Below are 26,011 nucleotides of genomic sequence, written 5' to 3' on the forward strand. Positions count from 1 at the left end.
ATAGGAGGAGGTGTTAAGGAGAAATGGTGGATGTTCTTGATGAAAGAGGACCACCACGTTGTCTAATGTTTTATTTTTTAATAATCGCCTTATGAAGCAACATGTGTATAATGGTGCAATTTCCAGCAGGTCGAGCCTGATCTAATCTCAAAGCTAGAGCCTGAATTCAGATTAGAAAAGATTATGGTTTAAGTCACCATTTTAGCTTAGTGTGCTAACATGCTAGCATTTCCTTATTCCTCATTAAGTACAGCTGAGGATTTTGGAAACATTTAGAGTTATTTGATCATAAACAAAAGTGATTTCACTGTGTGAGATGAATTGATCAGGGGTCTACTACCCAGATACTGAGATACTTCACAGGGGGAACAGCAAATGTCAGTGGATCGTGATGACTTAAACATTTAATTGATAGTTGTTGATGAGTTTCTGACAATTGAGTTATTGTTTAAGTCCTTTTTATGTCATGCATTGGACCATGTCACTGTAAAAATATGTTGTAAACACAAAGTTTTGCCTATGAGGCAAAAGTCAGGGCATCAACATCCCAGATTTACATGTATGTATCTGTCATTCCGATGTAAAAGCATCCATTTGCTGAGCAAGCTGTAAAAAATAACTCCAATTGAGAAGTATTTCCTTTGAGTGTGGCTCTCTACTTCCCCCACTTGAGATTATTTAGAAAAATGTTCCTTTCCTTTTTTAACCAAAATGGCTACCGTTCCATTATGGCCTCCCACAGCTCCTGTCGATCACCACAGATCACAGTTCGCTCATCCTGCCTCATGATTTTATGTATAAGCATGTGGGAGTATCAATGTAGCATACATTCATGCATCTGAAAACGCATGTGGGCGTATGTTGTGTGCGTACTGTACATGTTTGAATGGTGATGCTCTCTGTATAGTCAGAAAGGCAGGATGAGATAAAAGCAGATAGCAGAGCCGAGCGGCTAGAGGAGAGCAGGATTAGTCTCATAGTCCAATCAGATAAGGATTACCCAGCTGGAGCATGCCCACCCAGGCTAATGTCCTAGCCCTAAAGTGGCATTACACTGTATTATGACACCGATCCACTGTATATACAGCTGCACAGGCCGGATTACAGTTACAAGTGGAGGGCAACATGGGTGAAGAGAGTATTCAGAACCACCAGTTGGAGTGAAAACCGTGCCTCCATCAGTGTCGTTCCTCTGGGCTGCATCTCCCTTCATCTGATAACAGCCTGTGTAAAGTGACTGAGCTCTATTGCACTGCACTGTCACTCTACCCTGCAGCTGGCGATGGATGGGATTCATTTTGCCTGCCTTTCATTGGAGCTCCACTGAGACTGCACACAGTCACTGCCGAACGTGACTGTTTTATTGGTCTCCACTTTGCCCTCTCTATTGCTCACTAAAGCCAAATTACAGAGCAGACATTACCAGGGCCAGGGACACTGTCTGAGAACAGTGGAGGACTCTGGCCTTGGGTTGTGCTACATTTGAGGCCTTATGGTGTAGCTGGATTACTGTATGTATCGTGTGTCAGGTTAAGTTTAAAGACAATCATCATGGTCACTTTATGTCCTGTCTGATTCTCATTCAGCAGGACAAAGTCTATTAAAATGAGAAAAACATTACTATGAATTATATCCAGTTTGAAAGAACCATTATGATGCCCCTTCTATATTAATAGTCTCAGCAGCTCTGTGAGGCAGCGTTAGGCCGTCTTGACAGAGTCTCTTAGATTAGATGGACAGTCCAGGAGTGTGATGGCGCAGTAATTGGTTTAGTGTATGATTAATGCCTCTGATGGCTTTGATCGATGGGCGAGGGGGCTGTAAACTTCGATGGCACTGTCCCATAAATGCTGTCACCCACTTTGCATGGAGACGTTCCCACCCCACCCCCCATAGTCCACCACTACTGCTCTGCTGCAGGCCCGGAGAGCCTCAGCTATAAATTAGGAAAAAGCATAAAATAAAAACACAAAGCAGTTATGATGGGATGACCGTCAAATAGGGGAAGTGTCGCAGTTACTGCATAATAATTATGCACGCTGACCCCTGACACCTCATCATCATCATCATCATGACCAGCAGGACGGCATGTGTGTGTGTGTGTGTGGCTCCAGCCTTGATTTACACATGTTATTTTTAGCTGCAGTTGGTCCTGTTGGGTGGGGTCTGTCTTTATCCTACATGACCAGAGAACAAATCAATAGGAAACATACCCTGGGCCAATCTTTGTGTTAGCGTTCACTGTGGCACCACAACTCAGCTGAGCCCGATAGACAGACCGGGACCTCTGACTCTCTGCCATTACACCAGCATGTTGTCACATTGTTTGACTGTTTTTTTTCACCTCATACTAACTAAAATAAATATTAGACCCATTTTTCCACACATACTCTAACCAGATCTGGCAATATAAGGCTAACAATTTACCAATGCTAAGTGTATACGATGGACTTTTTTCAGGTATTTGCTCTCAGCTGTTGTTTATCTCACATGTTGTCCTATTGAAAATGCAAAGTTTCCATGTTAAAGTGCCTTGAATAACACTCTATTTTCACTGAGATTGCTCTCTGATTACATAGAATTGATCCCATTACAATAAAAGTGTAATTACCAGAAGGCCAATCTCTGACTCCATCCCTTCTCCGTTCCACCTCACCGGCCGTATCCTTAAGCTGTGGAAACATCCCAAAGAGACCCTGTAGTAAATGATAATTAACTGCAGATACAATCCATTCGTTTTAAGGAGGTGCGATTCACTCCTCTCTTTTTTTTTCCTGCAATAGCACAGAGAAAGCACGGCAATCTGCCTTTTGATTAATTGGTGGTGTCCGTGGTGCAGTTCATTTGCAATCTATTACAGCGTATTTGCTTTGTGTCAGAACACAGTCCAAACACACTGCATCATCTGAGAGCTGGGGAGGAAGGTGCACGGCAGAGTTAGACTCTCTTCGGTGGCTTTAGCCCAACACGCCACACACCTGCCTGCTGATATTGATACTAATATAATAATAACAACAATAGTAATGGATGTTTAATGAGTGGGATTTTGGGGATCAAATTACAAAACCTGAAATTCGTCATGTGCATCATGTAGTGATCACATTTAGAGAGGGAATAAAGTGAGTGGGTTTACACAGCTGTGCACCCAGTGGGGGTCTCGTCACTATGGTAGCCAGAAAAATGGCAGAGATGCTTGATGTTAAATGGAGAAATTTCCTATGTTTTCTTGAAACTCATGTGCACCTAAAAAAGACAAGGTGAAAAATACATTTGTATTTTATGAGCACATTTTAAAGCCAAAAATCACAGGCTGCTAAACTATGGTTGTAGTAGACTATATAGGTTGTGTTTGGACATACTGTCTTGCCTTAGTTCTTCCTTCATTCTAGAAATCAAAATATTCATTTTCACATTAATCTGTACATTAATATATGGTTAAAGTAAAACTGGGGTTATGCCTTAACATTTACTGCTAGCTAGGTGATCACAATGAGTGTTAGAATTCTATATTCGTCCAGTACATTAAGGAGAAGTCTCTGTGGTGGAATGCAGCCTCAGTAAACAAACAAACAAACTACAGCTGAAGAGAGGAAACAGAGATGTTCCCACCTCTGCAAAGCCCTCTTAGCACCCAGTGGGAGAGCTGCTGACAGCTCTGCCACCATCGTTGAAGCCAAAAGCTGCTCCAGACCGAGAGTCTCAGGCTTTGGACTTAGGTGAGGAGGGGGGGGGCGGAGGACTAGAGGGTCCTGTGCCGGGTGGAGGACAGAGGAGGACGGCTGGAGGTAATGCCAGCAGGGGCAGCGTATGACAGATGGAGGAGCGAGCACTGGGCAAATAAACAGGGCAAGGAGGAAGGGGTGTAGTTCCACAGTGATGCTGCACAGCCAGTCTGATGCGAGGAAGGCGATCCGTGTACAGCAGGTGTGTTTAAAGTGCATATATAGACCTTTATGGTGTATTTTGATATCAGATGTCTGTGGCATTTGACATCCAATATGATTGATTTGTTTTTTTGCACAGTGCAAAAGAAACCAGACAGTTTTGTAATTTCAGACAGACAGTTGAGCCAAAGGGATTGATTTTTTTAACAGTTTTTGAGTCTGTACTGCAGCACAGAGACCGTAACAGGTCGACTAAAAGTGGCCTTTGTGGCTGCCTGTGTGCTTTGAAGACGTCAGAGCTGCCTGTCAGTGTGACGCTGCTCAGATGGCCGTGTTTACTGCACTCCAGAGCGAGTATTTACTGCAGCCGACAGGGCTGGCAGACCCCACTGTCACAGCAAATGGTGCTGTTGGGAAAACAAACAGTTGTAATGAGACTGTATCTGTCAAATGAGATGGCTGAAAAGCACTTCAGTCCAAAACGCCAGAGCAGACCAAGGAGACTAAAGGTTGCCGTGTTACAGGTGAATCTGACAGCAGCTTTCACATTCATTTTTGGGTAGAACGTGACCGTACTCTAATTGATTTAGACGCTCTTTGTTCTATCACTCACATGTCTGCCTAGTGCATTTTGATGGAGTAGCTTGGTTGCTTAACCTGAAGGATGATGATTTAATAGGCTTCCTACAGGAAATGATGTAAACCTGGTGTCTGGGAAAGGCTGACACGCGATTATTCATGTCTGTGGCAGTACGTACTGTGACTCTTACACAAAGCCTCAGCCGAACTGCTGACGATGCTGCTGATTTTTGCTTGGATAAAAAAGACAATGCCACCCTAATCTACAGATCAGAGTGAATCAGGGAATTTGTCAAAATGAAGTCTCGGCTGTTATCATCGCTACATCCTGATGTGGCCGAGGATAAGGTGTTGCTAAGTCCATGATGTAATTTCCAGTCGGGCATGCTCCTTCTCTCCTCCCCCCTTTCTTCTGGCCTGTGTGTGAATCTGTGTGTGTGTGTGTGAGTTTCAGGCATGTATGTGAGCGCTCACCTTCATGTCTCTGTATCTCTGAGAGCAGTAAGGAACAGGATGAATTTTTAATGGAGAGCAGCGTGGCTTCCTTTTGCTCTCTCAGATCGCTTTCCAGGACAGGGAGTCTCTCATGATCATAGCAGCATGCACACAGGCAGCTCAGGGTGAGAAAAACTCTCTTTCTCACACACACACACACACACACATTCAAACACACACACAAACACACTATCACCTGGAAGTGACTGCAGATGTCAGCAGCACATGCACGTTTGTAACCATATTTGATGTCATGCTGTTACATCACTACAGTCTTTAGAATGACTACGTGAACAAGCTGTGAAAATGAATCTTTTATTTACCCACAGTGTTCTTCATACTGCTCACTCTGGGGCAGCTCAGCCACACAATACTGCACTGTGTACCGTAAATTGCCTTTTATGGTATGGACAATTTGGACAATAAAGGACAAACATTTTTGCCATTTGCAATGACAAATTTAAACAAAAAAATGGCAAAAATTTAATTCTATATTCATTAATTTTTGGCTTAATAGGACCAATAGGAGTAATCTGATTGGCTGGGATTGTAGGTTGATATAATTGAAAAGTAATGGAGAAACAAGATAACACTACTCTAGGCTTGGTTTAAAAACATGTTTAAACAAAGCAAAGTAAATACTTCTACTTACAACATGTCGACATAAAAAAAACACCTCATTTAGTATACAATACAATACAAATGGACGTATTTTAAGACATATAACATTATTCTACGTTTGCATAAATGGAGAACACCATTGTATTGGCCAACGTCATCTTATCATGAGACCAATGAAGCACCGGAGTGTCACTCAGGAGTTCCCTATGGTTTCCGGCTTATTTATAAGTGTGTGCGGTTAACTTATTAACCTGAGCTGGCTTTAGCATGAAGTGACTGGTTAAGGTTAGGCATTAAAAACAGTCAGGGGTCAAGTCCCTGCTCCAATAAATGCATCTTTTTTGACCTTTTTTTATCTTAAGTTAACAACACACGTACATATTTCCGGGACCTCATATTTTATCTTCCTGGTGATGACAGGCTGGTTTATCTCCATTCTTCATCTGGAGGATTTGTCTTTATTTACGCCCCTTTGTTTTAATTTCATCTCCTGTCACCGCTACATGCCCTTGAAAGGTCACCTCACAAAATGAGCATTTTGCTGATTGTTTTTGATTTTTTTCCATTAACTGTATGGAGTCAGTCGTGCTGTGTGTGTGTGTGATTCTCAAACGGCAAATGTAGGTCACACTCCTCTCCAAACGTCATCTGTCAGAAATGTGCTTGTAGTACGCAGAGCGACGGGCTTGTCAGTGCAAACGCTAACCACATACAGGCTTAATTAAAATGATTACCCAACAGAATTAAGTGCCGATCAGACAGCCTGTCATCTTCTTTAACCCAACTCCCATCCTATTGCTTTTCAGAGGCCACAATATTAAATTTCCTTAGCAGCTGCATGGGGATTTAACCGAGGAGAAACACACGAGGAGGGATGAGAAGAGGAATCAAAAGAGGCAGTGAAGAATCGGCGGCGGTGAAAACGGTGTGCAAGATGTTTGTCTTATAGCAGGCCAAAGAGAGGAGGGGAGGAGAGGGAGCTGAGGGATGGGGGGTGGGTTGTGAGCACACACACATACCCAGCAGCATTTACATAGATGTAATGAAACAGGAAAATGGATGAATACATGCCTTCATCCATCTAACCATTTTGGCTACCCTCCCCTCCCTTGCCGCCTTCCCTTAAATTCCTCCCCCTTTTTTTCCCTCCCTTCCTTCTCCCAGCATGCTGCACTGCCCGCCGCTGCAGCAGGGCAAAAGATGACATGTGGACACTCAGTGAATTGCCAATCGCCACCGAGAGAGGGAGAGAGAGAGAGAGAGAGAGAGAGCGAGAGGCTAAGGGGAGGTGGTTTGACGCATCCAGACTGCAACCATTGGCTTTTTTTCCCCCTACATTAAAGATTAGAAAAAAAAGAACTGCAGAGAAGCACTACACTGAATACTGGATGTGTCCCCCCCAACACACACACACACCTCTCTCCCCTCGTCTCCCCCTCCTCTCCTCCACCACCTCACCCCTCAGCTTCTCTGACCCTCTCTCAAACTACCTCTCCCTTCCTCTCGCTTCCCTCACATACTTTCAGCTCAGGAAGAGAAATCAATAGCCACAAATTAATCATTCTGCTTTGGGCGGTCCAAGGCAGAGGTTGTTGGAGGGATTGGTGGTGGGGGGCAGACAATGGAGAGCGGCATTTAGAGAGATACAGAAAGGTATTAGGTATTAGGAGTGATTTCACAAGATTTCTAAGAATTTCGTGCCCACACACACAAACTATAAGTGGAGAGGTAAAACTCTGGAACTCTGGAAACAAAAATACAGTTTGGTCTTCTACTTGTTATTGCCATGTCAAATAACTTCCAAAGTGCAGTTCCTCTAATAGTCACTTGAGGATGTCTCATTGTAGCGCACAAACATTGTATTATAGCTTGGTATGAACGGTGGTTCTGGATGATTTCCCTGTGAATTTGTTACTTATCAAAGGCTTAAAGTTATGCAGTATTAAAGGTAGGGTAGGAGATTTTGAAAACTCAGTGAGAGTCAGCCAGATTTCAAAAGTAAACACCCGCCCCTTTCTCTCGGAGCTCACCCCGAAGCCACGCCTCCTAATCACATGGACGTGCATTACCTGAAGACAAGCTGCGGTCTGTGACTTCGGCCATCATGCACATACCTCTCTGGTGCGCGCAGGGCAGGAAGAGAGTGACAACCAGCCAATACTCCTCACAGGGTCCACCCGGAGGATTGGCTGATGTTTTTAGCATTTAATAGCTTCCACTGATATAAGTGTTGCAAAAGATGCAAATATAAGTGTAGCTGCTAGTAGTATTAGCAGAAATGTTGTGTGTTGTTTTTTTAATCTGAGAGCAGGGTGTGTTCTAGCTTCAGGTTGTAGCCATGTGCTGGTAGAAAAGCATTGTGTTCCTTAGTGTGCAGCTCAGGCAGATGTGTGGACATTCGGTGAGACTTTTCTGGGTGATCTGTGCAGCACAGCAGATTCTCTGAAGTCACCTTTCATTTTTGTTTTTCCAAAGCACTTCTAGTTTATGACATGGCATTTGATATATTTTAAAATGAGGGTTGAGACTTCATAAAAGAAAAGTGAACAACTCTGCATTTTAGTGTTCAGATATATTTCACTGCCTCAGACAATTCAATTTGTAATCGCCGGCATAAAGCAGCCGTCTCACAGTGCTGGAATTCGTCTCTCCTGCTGATGTGTGATGTCGGGCTGAGCTACAATATTGCACCTCAGAGAACTTACTGTAATTGGCAGAGATGGGAAAGGTGACTTTGACAGTGTGATCATGCATTTTCGGATTCCTGACTGTTATCTCTGCTTTTTTAAAATGGGGCTTGGCTTCAGTGGAAAAGCTCTGATATCCTTTGAAGAGTCCACAAAGTCAGTGTGCCGTTTGCTCAGTGGAGCTTTGATGACATCAGACTCTTTGGCTCAGAGAGAGAGAGAGAGAGAGAGAGAGAGAGGCTCACAATCACCAATATTGATCAGCCTGTCCAAAGCCATAGGAATCATACGAATTTGTAAACTGAGTAATGTTTCCACTTGAGAGACATCCAATAGTATCCACGATGGCTCAAGATGCGGCCATGAGATATTGTGTGTACAGTAAAGCAGCATTAATCACCCCAGACCCACCCCCCCCCCCCCCCCCCCCCCCCCCCCCCCCCCCCCAGCTGCCCGAACTCCCGCTGTCATATTCATCACTGCTCGTGTGTAACTGAATTTACCTCACTTCACCTTTACTGGAAATTGCTGCTCTGAGCTTGGCTCTCGGCGCATTTGTATTTCGGCAAAGACGTTATTATCTTTTCCCAATAACCTTATCTACTGAACTGCTCAGGTGCTGCTGAAGTCTGCAGTTTTTCCGGAACAAGAGGACACTGATGGAATTATTGAAATTGAGTGAAACCTCTGTTTAAATCATTTTTTTTGTCAGTTAAAAAATGTGAGGTGCACGCTTTAGTCACAGTTTAGCATCTTATTTGGGGGGGGGGATGGGGTCAAACTGTTGCATTTGTCAAGGAGGTATATACAGAGAGGCTGAACAGTTTACATAAAAAATAGTCAGCTGCTATCATCAATAGATGTCAAACTGGGTTCATTTCTACTTGCAAACCAAAGCATGACATGACAAAGACATTCATCAACAGTTGGATATTTTTATATGACAAATGAAACACATTTTAGCCCCAGACAGGACATATGTTTATGTTGACCATGTGATCATATTGTCCGACATCATCTGATCGTGGCAGCCAGAGAAATGCACATGCACGTTTGGTTTTTAAGGACTGAAATATCGATCTCATGTTATGGTTTTTCTCATATTTTTTTCCACGCCGTCAGTGAGAACATCAAGCCTTTCCTGTAGTAGAAATTAAGTTATTAAATTGGGTAATTAAACTCAAGTGTTGAAGGACAGCAGAGCCTTAATGAACAAACAGCAGCATGCAAGCACTGACACATCTCAGACACACACTGTCGTTTCATGTTTTTACTGGGGACACACAGAGCATTAGCCGGAGAGGAATTAAAAATAGCGAGGATATACTGTAACAGTATACACTTACAGTCCAACGTGAACAAAGTGGTGTACGTGGTGAGTGCTGATTGTGCTCATCAGGAAGCACTGCTCTATCACATATTTGTTGGAAAGTCTGGGGTTATTTGAGTTAAGGTGTTTCTGTGCGCTGCTGGCAGTTTCACTGGAGATAGGAGAGAAGAGGTCATTTTGGAGTGGTTTCAAATGCTTAAAATATAAAGAGGGGAGGAAAAGCAGAAATGCCTCACAAGATTGAAATTGTACAAAAGTGAGCTGAAAATTTACCCAACTAGACCTTAAGCTTGTGTTAAAAAGGGAGTATGTTTCCCATCTGCCAGTTCTCACTCCATTCAAAACGACAAGTACTTTGTTTGCCTGAGGAAAGGCCTCTCTCTCACATACACAGTGGTGGTGGTGGGAGGGATTTGTTTTTTTCCAGACAATTTTGAGAAAACAGAAAACAGAAAAGGAGATGAGGGCATTGTGCAAAAGGGAGGAGAGCGAGGGTGGTAAGATTAATATCATATGCTAGGTGGAAAGAGATATCAGGAACCAGGCTGAAGCAAAGAGAACAGAGGGAAAGCTTAATGCATTCGCACAGAATCCTCCTGAAAGATGAGATGCACAGATGAAGTGACATATGAAGGTTTGGGTTTATGTAAAACTGTTCACTGCATTGCCACATGCATTAGAGAGCACTTTTATCTGTGCGCCATTAGATCATTCATAGTGCACTGTGTTTACAGCTTGTATTGCTAACAGTGGCTAGCACCGTCTGACTGACCACAACCCCACCACACAAGAGTTTCATGCCTGTGAACTGCTCCCATTAAAACCCCATGTAGAGCATTTGTAAAGAAGAGCGGGCAGTGTTTCCCACAAAAAATCAGCTCATGCTAAGTCATACTAATCATCAGTGTGGTGGTAGGTATTCAATTAAAAGGTTGTCTAATGAGTTGATTCATTACATTTGTCTAAAACTAGCCTCTTCCACCTCTGAGTCCATAGAAGGACAAGGAGCTCATTGTTTATAAAAATCTTGCATAAGACCACCCGATCACACTGTTGCGATTTTTTTGCCTGTGTCGCAAGCAATTGGCAGCAAGCAGCCGGATCACTTTCTGAGCCTTGTCTGGATGATGATGACTTATCGTCCCATGTGTTATTAGCGAGAGATGGAATACAAAACATCCTGTTTTCACTGCAAAGAAAGACTGACATATGAACATGGAGTGAGTCATAATCACTGTAAATGTAGCCAGCAGTAAAAAGTACCCCCCCCCCCCCCCCCCCCACTCAGAGAACATGATTATCGCTCTAATATTCAGGCTGGATGGAAGGATTGACGCTTGGATGGGCTGCAGAGCATTCACACACACATACACATCACTGCTGCAGTCCAGAGGAAGTTTCTGAGCTTTCCTTGTTGCTTACGTACATTTTTGCTGTTTTAAATAATTATAGAGCTGTGATGCCAACAGACTACATCATAGTATGGGGTGGTGTACAGCCGTATTGGTTGGCCCTGGATAAGATTCATGATATGTTGATAATATGTTTACCTTGCCCAGTGGCCAATGGTGCAGTAAAACTGACTTACTTTGCCCTGGGTTTTACCTCTCAGGCTATTTTCAGGCAGCCCTACATTACTGTGGACCTTTACATACACATAAACATACCTATATTTACATATACAGAAGGCAACAGGGAGAAAAAGAGAGGGGATGGCCTGCAGTAAAGGGCTGAGGCTCATCCACAACTAGAAACTTTACACTATTAAAGTAGCCTCATTGCTTTATCAATACCGTTTTATGATACAGAAGCACAGCTGAAGACAAACCTGTGCGTTTGGTGTGTTGTGCCTGTGTGAGATGGCGAAGGGAAGAGTAGGCGGCAGGATTCACAGCGTTTTTGGATAGAAAGTGAGTGTGTGTGTGAGAGCAGCTCTGAAGTGCATTTAACAGGCAGGGAGGGTGAGCAGGACCCCCCCAACACCCTACAAACACAGGTGTGAGTCAGCCTGCACTACAGGCCTGCAGTCCTCACCGCTTCAACAGCGAACATACAGTTACACACACACAGGACACTCTCACGTACATACACGGCATGGACGCAGTTCACACACCTGTTATCAGTTTCTCTATAAGCCATTAGCAAGATTGGGTGCCTCTTTTTTTTTAAATGTCTTAAAGGTGCATCTGGCTGATAGACATGCAGCATCTGTAGCATTAGTCAACACCAGCCTTTTTAATTAGCCAATGTTAGCATCCTAACACATTAACCCCTGTGACCCCATCGTCCCGCACATGCTCACTGTTAGGTCGATATAAACTTTCTGTACTGCAACCAGCCACCATAATAAAAAATGAGCAATAACATAATGAAAACAATGGAATGTGTTTGTATTAAGTTATTCTATTAATGGCAATGAAAACAGGGAATGTAATCTGACCCTGACTCAATTATGTAAATGATATTCCCATTTTTAACATTTTCTTTTTTTTAGTGAACTTAAATATATTCATTATTTGCAGTTTAATAGTTCACTCAGTGGATAATTGTTTGAAATCATTCTCAAGCCAAATGATAATCTCTTATGATGGTTAATGTGCAAAATACAAGTGTTTATATTCCACTAGATGATTAATCTTAGTTTAGAAATTAGTGCTAAATGAAAATGATGTTTAACGATCTCAGCCTTTCAGACAGCCTATATCTACATAGCTACAGTGAATACCTTCAACAATGTCTCAGTGTGTGGCTCACTGCTCATACATTAATCGTTATATTCTATTAAAACAGCTGCATCGACTGCCTCTGATTTGTGGTCTTTTATAGTTGCCCATACCCCCTTCCCCCCTTAGATCTGTCCTCAAGTGTTCCTGCTGTTATTAATGGCATTCGGGAATCCAGTTGATTTAAATAAGAGTGCGGCACATTCATAAGATCAATGGGTTGCTGTTTTAAGAGGGGATTTATAACAGCCAGCGACCGTCCCGCTGTGCTCACTGTGCACATTTTTGCGCTGATACCATGAGCTCACTTCCAGGGCGTGTGATGTAAATCATAGGGAGAGGCCAGCAGCCGGGGTCAAATCATTTAGGATTTCATCACAGCCAGAGAGCATCAGCTACAACTTCATCATCAGCGGTGCAGAGAGGCGAACAATCCGCCTCACAGATACCTCAGTGCTGCTGCCAGTTTATTATACAGAGCCGAATCGGGTGTGATGTTTTCCAGACTGTGGATATAAACCAGAGGTGAGAAAGTTTAAAGGACGCTTTGTTCTCCCACTCTGATGTAAACCACAGCTGTGAGAGTGAGAGCCCAGCACGCACGCAGGGCGTTACATCACCTTTGTTTCTATGCAACACAAAGTTGGAAACTATCTGATTAGCCGCAGTGATGTGAGGGAAGAAGCTGAAGTTAGAAACAGAAAGATACTGATTACTGAAGGGTTTGTTCACTGCATGCTGGCATAATTAGCATAGAGTTTGCATGCTTGATCATTTATTTGTAACTTCTACTGTGGAGCATGTCTTATAGGCAACAAAGAAGAGGCAACATAAAGACCTCACCTTTTTTGTGTTGAAGTCTATGGCAAGACACATGCATGATTTCTGTTATGAGCATGTTGCTGTGGAAGTCCATTTATTCAGGTCTGAGGGGGTTAGGTGGCAATTTGCTGGCATGAGGCACTGCGATGTGGGCCGCAGTCCTGCAGAGAGGACGCTTTGGGTCCTACAGTGAGTGCACCTGTTTGCTCTTTATTGGCCGACATGACAGCAGCAGCACGGATGTTGTAAAAGCCACAGAACAACAAGGATCTTGTGATTAAATTGCTATGTCACTCCACTGTGCCACGGACGAGTCATTATAGGCTACTTCCGAGCATCCTGATTTCCATTTTGACCCAGAAATTTCTGATTTGTTGGATTGACACATGTAACGCTGCTGCTGAGACACAGATTATTGTGTTGACTCCTGACTCGTCTACCTGTGTCGAGGATGGGCAGTCTTCTCAGTTAAGACTTAAACATGAGTCACTTCCTGTTTGCCTTGTTCTTCTCCTGCCTGCAGCGAACCGACCTGTTATAACCTGCTACTAATTCTGCTTTTTTAACATTCAAATAACTAAAACAGCTGATTTTCCTTTAACTCTGTACTCACATGTAAAACAGCTGCCTTAAATGTGCACCCCCACCCCACCATGGGGCTGATTATAAGATTGTGATTAGCGTAGGTGAGGTGTTGCTTTTGCAATCGCTGTTATTAGCATGAGATGTTTACTTGACCTGCATTTTTGGGAATGCCTCTCCCTGTGGGTGCTGCTGAGGGACTCTTCTGAGAACTGGACAGCTTTCACCCTGTCTGACCAGAAGGCTGTGACGCACACCACAGCGACACCAGTGACTCACTGGTAGTCCAGTTCCGGGATCTGTGAAATCTCATCCTACCCTTTCATAGCAGTTCCTGACCTGCTCCACGACCTCGCATGTCCTGGTTGTTTCCACACGTCTTGGCTGAGACACACAGATGGAACACAGGAAGAAGAAATCCCTCCCACTCACTCTGACATCTCCTCAGCTGAGGGTGACGGTGCTCCTCCATACGCTCGCTGTGAAGAATCAAAATCACAACATGTTAATACTGCATCTTTCTGTTCACTGAAGAGAGGAAACATGAGGACAAAAAGTCTGGATTCAAAGAGGAGACCGGGCTTTATACACTAAGGCTATGACTACTGAACTATGACTATTAAACAGAGACAGATACATCTGTTTCTGTTGAAAAAAAAAACACCAAAATGAACTTTTTAAAATTTATGTAAAACTACAATTGAAGATTTAAAAGAGTGATGCAAATATAACAGAGAAGATCCCCCTCAGGTTCACTGCTCTTGTTTTCTGTATAGCCTCCGTCGTCTTTTTCCAGCAGTAAACAGCGCTGCCGCAGCCCCTCACAGGCAGACGCAGATGTACTGTTTCAGATCAGAAACTGCGGACATCCCACCGTTCAGGGCAAAGAGGTACGGCTTTGTTGGAAAAGCGCTCCAAGCTGAACCGTGGGAGGTCAAATGACTGTCTAACATCTGTCAGTCATCCTCCAACGAGCTGAATCCTGACGGCACCTCGCTACCTCCATTAGTCTGCCTCCCACATCGCCTGCAGCCACAGTTTGCTGTCTTTCATACCTGCCAGCTTCTCAGCTGGCGAGATGCATCTTTATCTGCTGTGCTGTTAATACTGAATTCTTCTTGGTTTTACTCCCTGCAAATAAAAAAATGTTTATTCTGATGTTTGGTTATATAAATTCCTCTCCTTTTCCTGTACAATGAAATATGAAATATGTGATGACTCATCCTGCACTTTTGAATAAACCAGCTAAACCCTTCTCATCATTCAGAGAGCTCAAGTGAAACCAGGACTTAAGAAAATCTCATTCAAAATCCTATGGACATTTACAACTAAAATCCAGCCCGGGATCAGACTCGGATGGCAGAATTTATATTAAATAACTTTTTTTTTTTTTTTAGCAGATTGAGGTCACAGTTCATTTGAATCATGATTATGTTATATGTCCACTGCAATATTTTTTAATGTGCACTAATTTCTCCTAAAGTAATGTATGTGATGGACAGTACAGGAAATGATGTCAGTGATTTCCATAAAAATGCATGCAGTTCACAGCGTCATGGGTTGAAGGTGTGTGTTTGGATGTCAGCTGGCAAACACCTTTCAGCACTTCTAAATCTGAATGGTTGCAATTTAAAACACAGTCGAGGGTGGTGTGGGTGGATGCAAACAGGCCTTCACAACTAAACAGAGGTGCCCACTTTATACTTACCAAATCACAACCCCCAACCGATTTGATCCCTCCTCGAAATTACACCCTGTCCACACGTTCCATGTCTCTTTGAGATGCGTCACATTACTTAAGCTAAAGATGCTCCGACTGTCATTTCACTGTGTCTCTAAGACACACACAACAGTTCTGCTCCGGTGCTGACATGAAAAAAGCCTGTTTTCACAGCCCAAAAATGCTACATCTGTGTTGTGTGTGTGTGCATGATGTGAGCGACGGTGCACATGGGCCCTCCTGCCTTAGCTGGGTCATTACCAAGATGAATATAGTGATTATAAGGATGAATAAGGTGTGATTATGAAGATGAATAAGGCGATTAGGGCTCTTGTCACTGCTGCTAGGGTGGCTTTTCATTAGGAAGGAGAGGATGTCAGCATAACATGTGTGAACCTATTACCTTTTGGTCCAAAAGGGGATTTATATGCACATACCTGCGCATGCATGCAGATCAGCATGCTACACTACGTGTGACGCCAGACCCAAGGGACATTTGTGTTCATTTGCACAGTTAAATGACCCGTGTATGTGATATATCGCTTTCCATCGGCAGTGTGATGCAGCTATACGATTATTCGTTTGACCCCAAAGGACACTGGCACACCTGACTGCCTCTGCAGGTTTCTGTGTGGACTCAATGCTAGCTCGCAGGCTGGCGTGCTGGTACTGTAACAGCTGCTGACTAATGCTGCATGCTGTGTCACTGAAGCCGCTGTGTGTCCAGGGGTTAAAGACACCTCACCAGCTCCGTCCATGTGATTCTCCCCGAGTAGGGGCCCAGATAATTATATCCATGGCAACCGAAGTGAAGTGAACAGTTCTTATGTCCACGTGGCAACGGCTGCTGTAGGGACTGAGGATGGAGGAGGGAGGAGGAGGATGTGGGGGAGGGGGTGGGGGGGGGGGGTGCAGTGGGGGGGGGGGGGGGGTGGAATGCTGACGCACTCAGTGGCTGCCTAGAAAGTTTTTTCGAGAATGCCGCCCACTGACAAATCAGAAGTGGGCTTGAATCTCTCTCTCTGCATTTCTCTCTCTCTCTCTCTTTCTCTTTCTCTTTCTCTTTCTCTTTTAAACGACACCTCCTACTCAGTCAAGTCCTCTGACCCCCCCCTGCAACCCCCTTCCCTCCCTCCACCCTCCCCATCATGCACCTCCTACGTGTTTGTGTCTCATCAAACCTTTGTCTCTGTCTGCAGTACTGTGGCAGCTGTGATCACATTTGATCACTGTTGGAGGGTTTCATGTGTGGGCAGACGCGACCCCGGATGTCTCTCTCTCTCCTCTAAAGGTCCAGCCCAGTTCTGCTCTTTTCTCACCTGCAGATATGCTCAGTGTGCATTTGATAGAAAGGATGACCAAAGAGTGTGAAAACATGTTTTCATGACTTAGAGGCCAGGAAGTTAAGTTTATTTGTGGAGCCTTTAATCACAGTTTACCTCTCAGGGGGCTTCATAGCACAACAAGTGAGAAATTAAATCATCTAAACCGTAAACCCTCATCAAGGTTCAGGCTCAATCTTACCGCAGCCCACTTGGCCTGAATGACATAATAAATCAAGTGGTCATAATTCATAGGGCTGCCACCATTAAAGGAGAAAGCAGGTTATCTGTGATCTCCTGCAGGGACTGAACCATTGCCAAGTCCTCATGGACCTTTAGCTGAGGTCAGGTGATGGGTTCAGAGAGCCGTGGTTTATGCGGACTTACTCCATCAGCCCGGTCACCGCTGGCGACTGTGCCCCCCTATAGTAGAAATGAGCTATGGGCTAACCCCATGCCCCCCGCGTCCCCTTCTGTCCTCAGCAGCCATAAAGCACTTCATTACCACAGAGCCTGGAGAGACAGAGAAGCACTCAAGAGCAGAGAGCAGTAGAGAGGAGGGGTTGTTGTGGCAAAGAGAAGGGGGTGGATTTATAGTCGCCCACTGCAGCAAAGCTCTGGGTCTGGTCCTGAGGGACTGGAGTTTATCTGGTCAGCCCATTTTCAGACCCCTTTGGCACAAACACATAACCAGGAGGAGAAGCTATTCTTGGCCTGGTGACATCACTGTGTTGTTCTTTATTCACATTTCTAGGTTTTTTCTTCACATAGGTGCAGGATCTTGGAGCAGCTCCAGCTGAGACAGGGCTCTGCTTAATGTGGAAGTGTTCCAGGTTTTAGGTGTTGACTGGTTAAAGGAGGTCTGTGATGCAGCTGAGAAGGAGCTTCTAATGCTGTTGATACTATAAGCATGGCCTCTGGCTCCTGGTTATTAGGCAGGAACAGGAAAGGCAAATCCTCCCCTTCTCTGCTGCCATCTTTCTTCAAGAGGGAGGAGGATTTTTGCCCTTATTGTTGAGGAATTTTGAAGGCAGACATTTCTCCCTGCTCTAATCTCCATTGTGCTTCTTTTGCATCAACAGGAAACTTGAACAGAAATCCAGCTGAAAGTACGAGCACCGCTCTGTGGTTACAGGTGCTTCTCTTTGAATGTTAAACATTTTGACCCGAGCCTTTGGTAAAACGTCTCCATTTAGCAGCAACCAAGTTTCTTAATGGGCAAACGGATCTGTCCACGCCATGGCCCTGCGTTCACACTCACGTGGGGAGGCCTCCAAAATGAAAATGCCATTATAAAACATTTACCAGCCTGCTGAGTTTACATGTCTTACAAGAAAAGGACCGTTTGGAGCGGTTAAGTGTCACATAAATCTTTCAACACACTAATTGAAGTGGTTCCCCCAATAGGCCACTCTCCACAGCTGGTATTACAAATCGCACAACTGCGGATGGGCCAGCCAGCTGCAAACCAAGTCTTACACCCACTTGATAACGCTGTTAAGACACACACATGGTGCTCTGTGGGTTGCTGCTGCTTCTAGTTTGCTCAGACAGCTCCACTGGGAGTGTGTAATGTAGTCGTATGTAAACACAAGTCATCTTTCAGTGAAATTATGCTCCGAGAGAAGGCACAAGTGTGCTCTCCCCTACCTTCCCTTCCTCTAGAAATGCAACTTATTTAAAGCTTGTTTAAGCAGGCAAGTTGAAGAGGAAAGTATTGATATTTCTAGCAGCAGCCTGGGGGAGTAGTTGCAGGAGGTGGCAAGGTTACACCTACTAAAAGCCACAGTTAGCCGCTGTGGAGCTTTAGTTGGCTTTAGAAGACAGAGATCACCTTGCAGCTGATTTGGGAGAACCAAATCGTTATCTCAAAAAGTGCAACTTTACATCTTGTATCAGAGCATCAAAAGTGTGCAGGTCTGCTAAACTCTGGAGGGCTTTTTCATGCCTCAGCAATTACCGTGACACTCAAAGTTGATGTATTCCACCTCCCGCCCTGTCTTCCCTCTTTGTCCTTCAAAACCTCTCTGTTACCTGTCCTTCCTATATTTATCTCTCCTCCTTTTTTTCCACATTTTCTTTGTCTTTATCTATTGTTTTAATTGCCACAGAACCTGTTGATGGGAAACAAATTTTTTTTAATAGGGCCAAAACTGAGGCTGTAGGAGAAAAGGGTTGTGTCTAAGGAGGATCAGCCGGTATACTTCTGCAGAAATTACCCATCAAATCACACACCATCCTGCGGAGATAAGAACATGATTGTCTTGTTTCCTTTTCTTATCTCAACTGCTAATATTCTGTTAAAATTGCACTGTATTTGTATGGACACTTCACAAGTGACATTGAGATGATCAAAGCAAACAGCGTAACAGACATCGGTCGCAACCCGCAGGTCGCCCAGTGCAAACGAAGCACTCAGGTGGGAGAGCGCATCCACACTTTGATGGCTCTTTTATTCAAGTGATACTCTCTCTGATGTCTGAGTGGTCTTCGCTGGGGGGCCCACCTTTCTACACTTCATGTGGTCTGTTCAGAAAGTAATAACTGCATCCTGCTGTGCTCATCATGCCTTGCTGCCAAGACCACCTCTGCAACACCTGGCACCATGGTAACCAACACCTGTTCACCTAATTAGAGGGACACTGGAGGGAGAGGAGATGAAGAAGTTAATGAAACGCTAATCTGGTCCAATCAAACGCCCGGGCATCTGCCTCCTTGCTGCAGCAGCAGCAGGTCGCCATAATGGCCGCCGTATGGCCGCCTCCCCTGCCATGCCACCTTCAGTGACCTCATCAATGCCAAAACTCCACAGGAGAGCAGACAGGGGAGTTAGTGAGAGGAGAAGGGAGGTGGGGAAACGCTTCCTGGATGGACAGAGCTATCTGGACGGCAAGGTGTCAGCCAAACGAACGAGCATTAAGAGATGAGGTTCCCTGTGCACAGCAGTTGGAGTAAATCCAGGTCACACCAGCTGCACCGCTCTTGTTTACAAGCCGCCAACTGCTGCCAGAGAGGCCTGATGCTCAGGTCTGCTTCTGAACTGTGTCCACTCATATGAACTGTTTCACACTCTATTTAGTGTTACTCAAATGATCCAGAATGTTTTGTTCACTTTCAAAAAGACTAATAAAATCCATAAATACAGCCATTTTTGTTTGACCTATCAGATTTTGTCACTGTCAGTCATCAACTTAAGCTACAAACTCTAGCCCGCTGTCTGTGTCCTCTTGTATGAACTCTCATGACTCTCCTCTCTGTTTCCCCCTACAGGAAACTTCAAAGGGATGTGTAAACAGATAGACCACTTTCCTGAGGAAACAGATTATGAAGCAGACCCTTCTGAGTACTTCTTACGTGAGTATATTCCCTTAATTTCTCACATATAGAAATTCTTTGAGCTCTGACCACGGGAAAAAAACACAAACACCACACATGTCTGTCTCTAATATCTTTTTTGATATTTGTCCCACTTTCTGCTCAGACTGGAGCATGCTGCCAGTAGCAGCTCTTGGCCCGCGTGTCAGTACTGTCTCTGCCTGCTTTTTAGCACGAGGCTGGCCAGGCTGAGCCCTGCCAAGCAGCTCGTCTGTTTTTACTGCTTGGCTGTGTGTAACATAACGTGCAGTGTTACAGTCGGCTGTGTACCCTGTAAACACAGCCCATTGATTTCTGCTCCCTTTTCCTTTGTGCAAGCAAGACTGAGATGCTTGTTGAACTCATTTGCCTGCTAATCCTCAAAAAAATCACAACAATGACTCTGAGCTCATGATGTACTGTTACTATTGTTTGGTCAATACTCAGGTTAATGTGTTTGAGCCACCATTTTTGTATGTTGAAATTAGAAACATGAAAGGTTTATCCGACGATGCTTTTAATTAGTCACAGGCCTGCTACTGAATAGTAATCATTTGTTTATGTTGCCATGGGTACCAGTGATGCTGGAGACAGCTTTTTCTGTGGTCACTGTCACAGTGTCGCATTAGATGCAACCTGAAATTGTTTCTATGGTTACAGCACTGTTCAGTGGTTGTTGGAACTTACAGTAAAACATACAGAAAACAGTAACAATTGTATGTACTTTGTTTCTCACACTAAATCACTAAATCTCCTCCTACTTTAGGGGATTTTCATTTAGTTCCAATTCTGGAAGCACAGAGGATGATTTTTTTGTGTGTTTTTTCTAAGGCGATCCAATAAGACAGCTTTAATAAGCAAACTTTTTGGAGAGAAGCACTTAATCAGAAAAGCTTTGGCTGCTGTTTTCCATACTTAAAAGTTTAAATGGACACTTGTAAGTTGGTCAGTTATTCAGGCTGTCTGACAGCTGATGAACATGTTTGAACGAGGAGTTTGGACTGATGGTGACAGCTTGGTACAGAGGCTGAAGATAGGGTGTATCTTCACTGACTTCTGTAGCACTGCTGCAGTAAATACCCAGTCTGTGGGTCTATGTCAAAAGCTGCTAGTTGTTTTATTGTCAAATGCAGAATGTGTGTCAGTCCAATAATTAGTACAAGCCAATAAACCAATCACTACCAGGCACTAGGAGTGTGTCCATGGGGATAATAGCAGGTTGAGATGCCTCTGATGGACGGTGACAAAAACATGTTTCATCCAATCACCTGCCTTCTCAGATTCCTTTGTATAACAAATCATCTGTTGCAACTGAGTGTGTGGTGCTCATATTGCCCACAATGCAACGTGACTACCACCAATTTTCTCTGAGATTTGGGTGTGAACTCAGATAAATAGAATTCTGTCAAGTCTTGTGATTGACAGAAGTACTTTCATTAGGTCTCCTCTGATAATAAAATATAAATTAGTTTCCAGTCATAACTGTATCATGGCACATATACATGCCCACTGTGCTGAGTCCCCGTGACCCCTTTCTATCCCAGCTTCCTGCAGCCCGCAGTGATCTGGAAGTCAGAAAGTGTCTGTCTCCTCGTCTCCATCTGCGGGGACAGTTAGTTGAGGCTTTTCAGAGCAGTGCACGTCTGTGCTGGAGATCAAACCAAGCCAATTAGGCGTGTTTAACTCAGTGCTCTGAGCGGTTGCCCCCATCCGTATGTGCCAAAGAGATCAGTTATAATAACAGTTTTGGTAATGATTTTAACAATGTCAGAGCTTTGGTGCGGGCAGATCAAACTCATATAATGAGGCATCTCTCAGGGTGGATGGTTGCTGGTTTAAAGGCACACTCTGGCCCCCGGACCGCCACCGCTTGTCTGTGCCACGCATGTGTGTTTGAGTGTGTGTGTTAACCTCTTCCCAGACTCTGATTGGAGGAGAAGGCCGCAGTGCTCCCAGTGGCTTGCCAATTAGGACACTCACATCCATAAATATTTCAGCCTCCTTCTTATATAGGTCAGGCCTCTCTCGATCATCGCGGCCTCTCTCACTCTCACACTGCATCTCCTCACCCTCACACTCGTAGTATTACATGTCAGGAGTTACAGTACCTACTGTCATCTCAGCCATGATGATTCACAGCATTACACTGTTTAAACAGTTTTTTTTTTCCTGAGTGCATGACGAGGTCACGGGGGGACACAGCATCTCAGTGGGTGTCTCTGTGATAAACCCCAGTGGTGTATTTTTATATCAGCACACTTCCTTTGCATGGACACACCTGGTATTTCCATAATGAGGAGTTTCACGGCGCCTCTGGGTGGCCAGAGACAGAGAAAAGCTGCCTCTTCTCTCTCATGCAGGCGAAGGAGTGGGGGGGATAGTTATGCAACAGAAAAATGATGTCACTTCAGGTGAAGGCCTGGCGGAAGTGACATCACCGGGGAGTTCGACAGTCCAAAATTGAGAAGACCATCGGTGATGTCATTAGACAGCGTAGAGAGTAGTAGGGAGATATTTGGTGATGTGGTTGCCGAGCAGAAAACAAACAGAACTATATTCCTAAACACGCACGATGTGCTGTCCTTACATCCTCACATACTCACAAATAAAACACACATATCAGTAGCTTCTGTGTGTGTGTCTGCTCCTCAGCTCTCCCAATAGCAAGGCAGTGTGCACATCCACACGGGGTTATATAAGCCAGCTGAGGCACACTAAAGCGCCAGTGGGTTTTTAGATCATGCCGTGTCGGAGCTCCCATCATCCACTGCTCTACTGGGTGCTAAGCAGCTGAGAGAAAAGAAACAGAGGAAGAAAATGCCCAGTTATGCAAGCTGCTAATACTAAAACTGAAAGACATCAATTCAAAGTTAAAAAGGGAGAATGGTAGGCCATGTGAGAGGGAGGAGATGTAGGTTTGATTCCCATGGATCCACACTGGTTAGTCACGGGCGGCCATTTATTCTCTATGTATGAGTTTTAGCAGTTATTTCTGCCTCTTCTGAGGTAACAACCTAGTGCATTAGTAAATCTCCCCTGTTAACATTCTTTATTGAGTTTTAGCATAATGGACAAGAGGTTAGAAATATTAAATAAAAATAAGTGACTTACAAAGCAATGTACACTTAGATTTTTCAAAAGAAGTCTGTTTTTGCAGGTTTAAAATGTAATTGTGTTTTTAAGGAGTTTTATAAGTGTATAAGTGACTTTTTTTATTATTGTTATAATACATTGTAGAAGTAGGGCACAGCAATGAGCCCTACTACTAATGCTCCCAAGATTCATTCACAGTGATCCACAGACAAGCAGTTTTAGCATGAAGTCAATGAAAAATAATTTGAAATGCAAAAATGAATTGATTTTTACCTCCCTTAATCACCCTGTGAACTTTTGGGTGTTTGCTTTTTGCATGAGATTGAGCTGAGAGTATTCTCTGACATTGATGACAGAAGGGCAGGCCCTGTTACAGCCTGTGTCACCCTGGGGCCTTGCGGCAGACTGGACGCTGGCCTGAACTGGCTTTGGCGTCGCCCGATAAAATCAATGGGTCTGGGGTAGGACACGCAGGGGCTTGTAGGGCATAGGCAGGGGGTGGGAGCAACACCGGCTAGACGACCAGGGGGTCTGTAGTACCAGTTTGAATACAGTGAGAGAAAGCGCAGGGGAGGAGGCATGTGAATACATGAGCTGGGATAAGGTTGTCAGAAGAGTATATAATGCTTTGGTGTCAAAGTTAACAACCAGCCTCAGTGTTTGCTTGAGCAGGTGTCCCATTTGGTCACGCTGACATTGACCATCCTGCACTTTTAGCCGTATCCAAGGCAACAAATAAGGAATCCATTGACTGATACATAAAACACACAGCACACAGACATGGGCCAATAAATTAAAAGCCAATCATTTTTGTCCTGGTTGACCGAGTGAACGCTAGCCCTCCAACTTTATATCTTATTAAGTGGGAATATAGAGGCAGCACAGCTTGTAAAACACAGAGGTGAGGGAGTGTGTCCTTATATTAAAGCGAGATTAGAGCAAGTGCAGGACAAGCCGCGGCTGTCACAGGGACATCATCAAAAAGATGGCTGCGCTCAGAACCATTTTACACGCTCGCATTTATTCAGCAGTTGTGGGCTGTAACAGCCTGAAAATTCCCACCGCTGTGAGAGAAAATGATATACTTCACTTATGTCTTTTTTTATCTCCGAGCATAAAGCAGTCAGATTTGACAGTTTGTGGGCTTTTTGTGCAATCCATAATCAAAGCGAGCACAGTTTCAGAGGCAAAGATATTCCACATACATTCAAAAGCAAAAACACCTCCAGCTGCTGGAAAAGAAGAAGAAACACAATGTGGGTGAATAAATACATTCAAGAGGAGATATGGTCACACACTTTACTCTTTGGTTCTTCTGCAGTAGAATAGAATTAGATTAAATTGGAGTTTAGCTGCTGGTTTTTTGGTTAAACACTGCTCAGCCAGCTGTATGTAAGGGATCAGTGGGGATGAAATCAGTCTGGTTAAAGGTCCCCTTCAGACATTTTGACCACTGGTGCCACAAAATTGAGCAACACTTTTACATACTTTTTTATATAAAGGTTATCCTATAATTTATAAAATTGGCTTCGCTCTTGCTTTTTTTACTTCTTTACACATTTAAACTAACTGAAAAAACATACAATGATCACAAAGGCCTTACACTCCCTCCTTCCCCTCCAATGTGTGCTAAACTCTGGCAGCGAGCGAGCCGCTGTCACGCGACACGTTCAGGGTTGATCTGTGGGGACATCAGCAGTGGAGTGGAGGGTAATTACAGCAATTGAAATGTGTTCTGTGGAGGGAACTTTAACAGTGTGAGCGGGCCTGTCATGTGAGGGGCTTTTACTTTTACAGTGTACCACTGTGTGTGATATTATGCTAATATGACAATGGGGAGAATCGCTGGGGCTTTAATGGCAGCTATGAGCAAAGATCATTGATGTAGTGTGCTGATTTCAGCTCCGTGTAAGGAGAATGTGGGTCAAATCTGTTTTGGTGTCATCAATTCAGCTAAATGTTATATCATTTAAATATTTTAATGTTAATTAGTCGTCCCGTAATAATTATTAACACAACTTATAGGGTCTATTATCTACAAGGTTAGGCAGAAACTGGGGTTCTTGTTTAAAAAATGTCTTTAATAAGAATAAACTGGCAAACTAGTCTAATTAACAAATAATGAAATGACCTATTAATTATCTATTCAAACAATTAGTTGATGAAGACTCCATTTTCACAGCAGAAATTACAGGTAGAAACACAAACAGTGCGACACTAATGAATTCCCAGAGGTATCGTAAACGTCACATCTGAATATCTCAGCTCCCCCTCCTGTGCTACTTTATAAATGCCAGAGAGTGAAACCTGCATTTATTTTCTAATCAGTTCATGTCAAATTGCATTCTGCCTGCACGCTGCAGTGTCAAGACACATCAGCTTTTAGATAGGGGCTGACAGCTGCGTCAGCATTCATGCAAATTTTTAAATTTAGCCACCAAAGCTAATTTCCATTGTCTTTGCACATTGTTTCACGCTGTGTATTTTCACACTTTTGGTAGATGTTTGATGCCAGGTCGATGGGGAGGTGCGTTAAGGGGCAGCAAGCGAGGACGGTGCAAGGGCTCAGTATTGAGGAAGATGATGAGGAGGAAGAGTTGTGGAAGGGGATTAATAAGCGTTTGTAGTATTAAATCAATGTGCCCGGGAGCTGAGGCACCTGATTAGCATGACCCCGTCCTGCACATCAGCACATTCAGGGCTGGAGGAGGCTGATTAAGAGCCAATGCTAATTTTTTCTCAACCCTGTCAATGAAAAGAGAGAGGGAGAAAGTGAGAGAGGAGGGAAAGGATGGAAGA

At 44.0% G+C, this 26,011-nt stretch overlaps 1 protein-coding gene across 1 annotated transcript in view; it reads left to right on the plus strand.

Moving 5' to 3' along the window:
• The window catches only part of cacng2a (calcium channel, voltage-dependent, gamma subunit 2a), a 39,166-nt gene that overhangs the window by 4,434 nt on the left and 8,721 nt on the right, over positions 1-26,011 (plus strand). The window contains exon 2 of the mRNA XM_028412070.1: positions 20,036-20,119. Coding sequence (XP_028267871.1) covers positions 20,036-20,119 — 84 coding nt within the window. The remainder of the gene's footprint in view (positions 1-20,035; positions 20,120-26,011) is intronic.

The sequence above is a fragment of the Parambassis ranga genome, chromosome 8, assembly GCF_900634625.1.
Source record: "Parambassis ranga chromosome 8, fParRan2.1, whole genome shotgun sequence".
Classification (NCBI taxonomy): domain Eukaryota; kingdom Metazoa; phylum Chordata; class Actinopteri; family Ambassidae; genus Parambassis; species Parambassis ranga.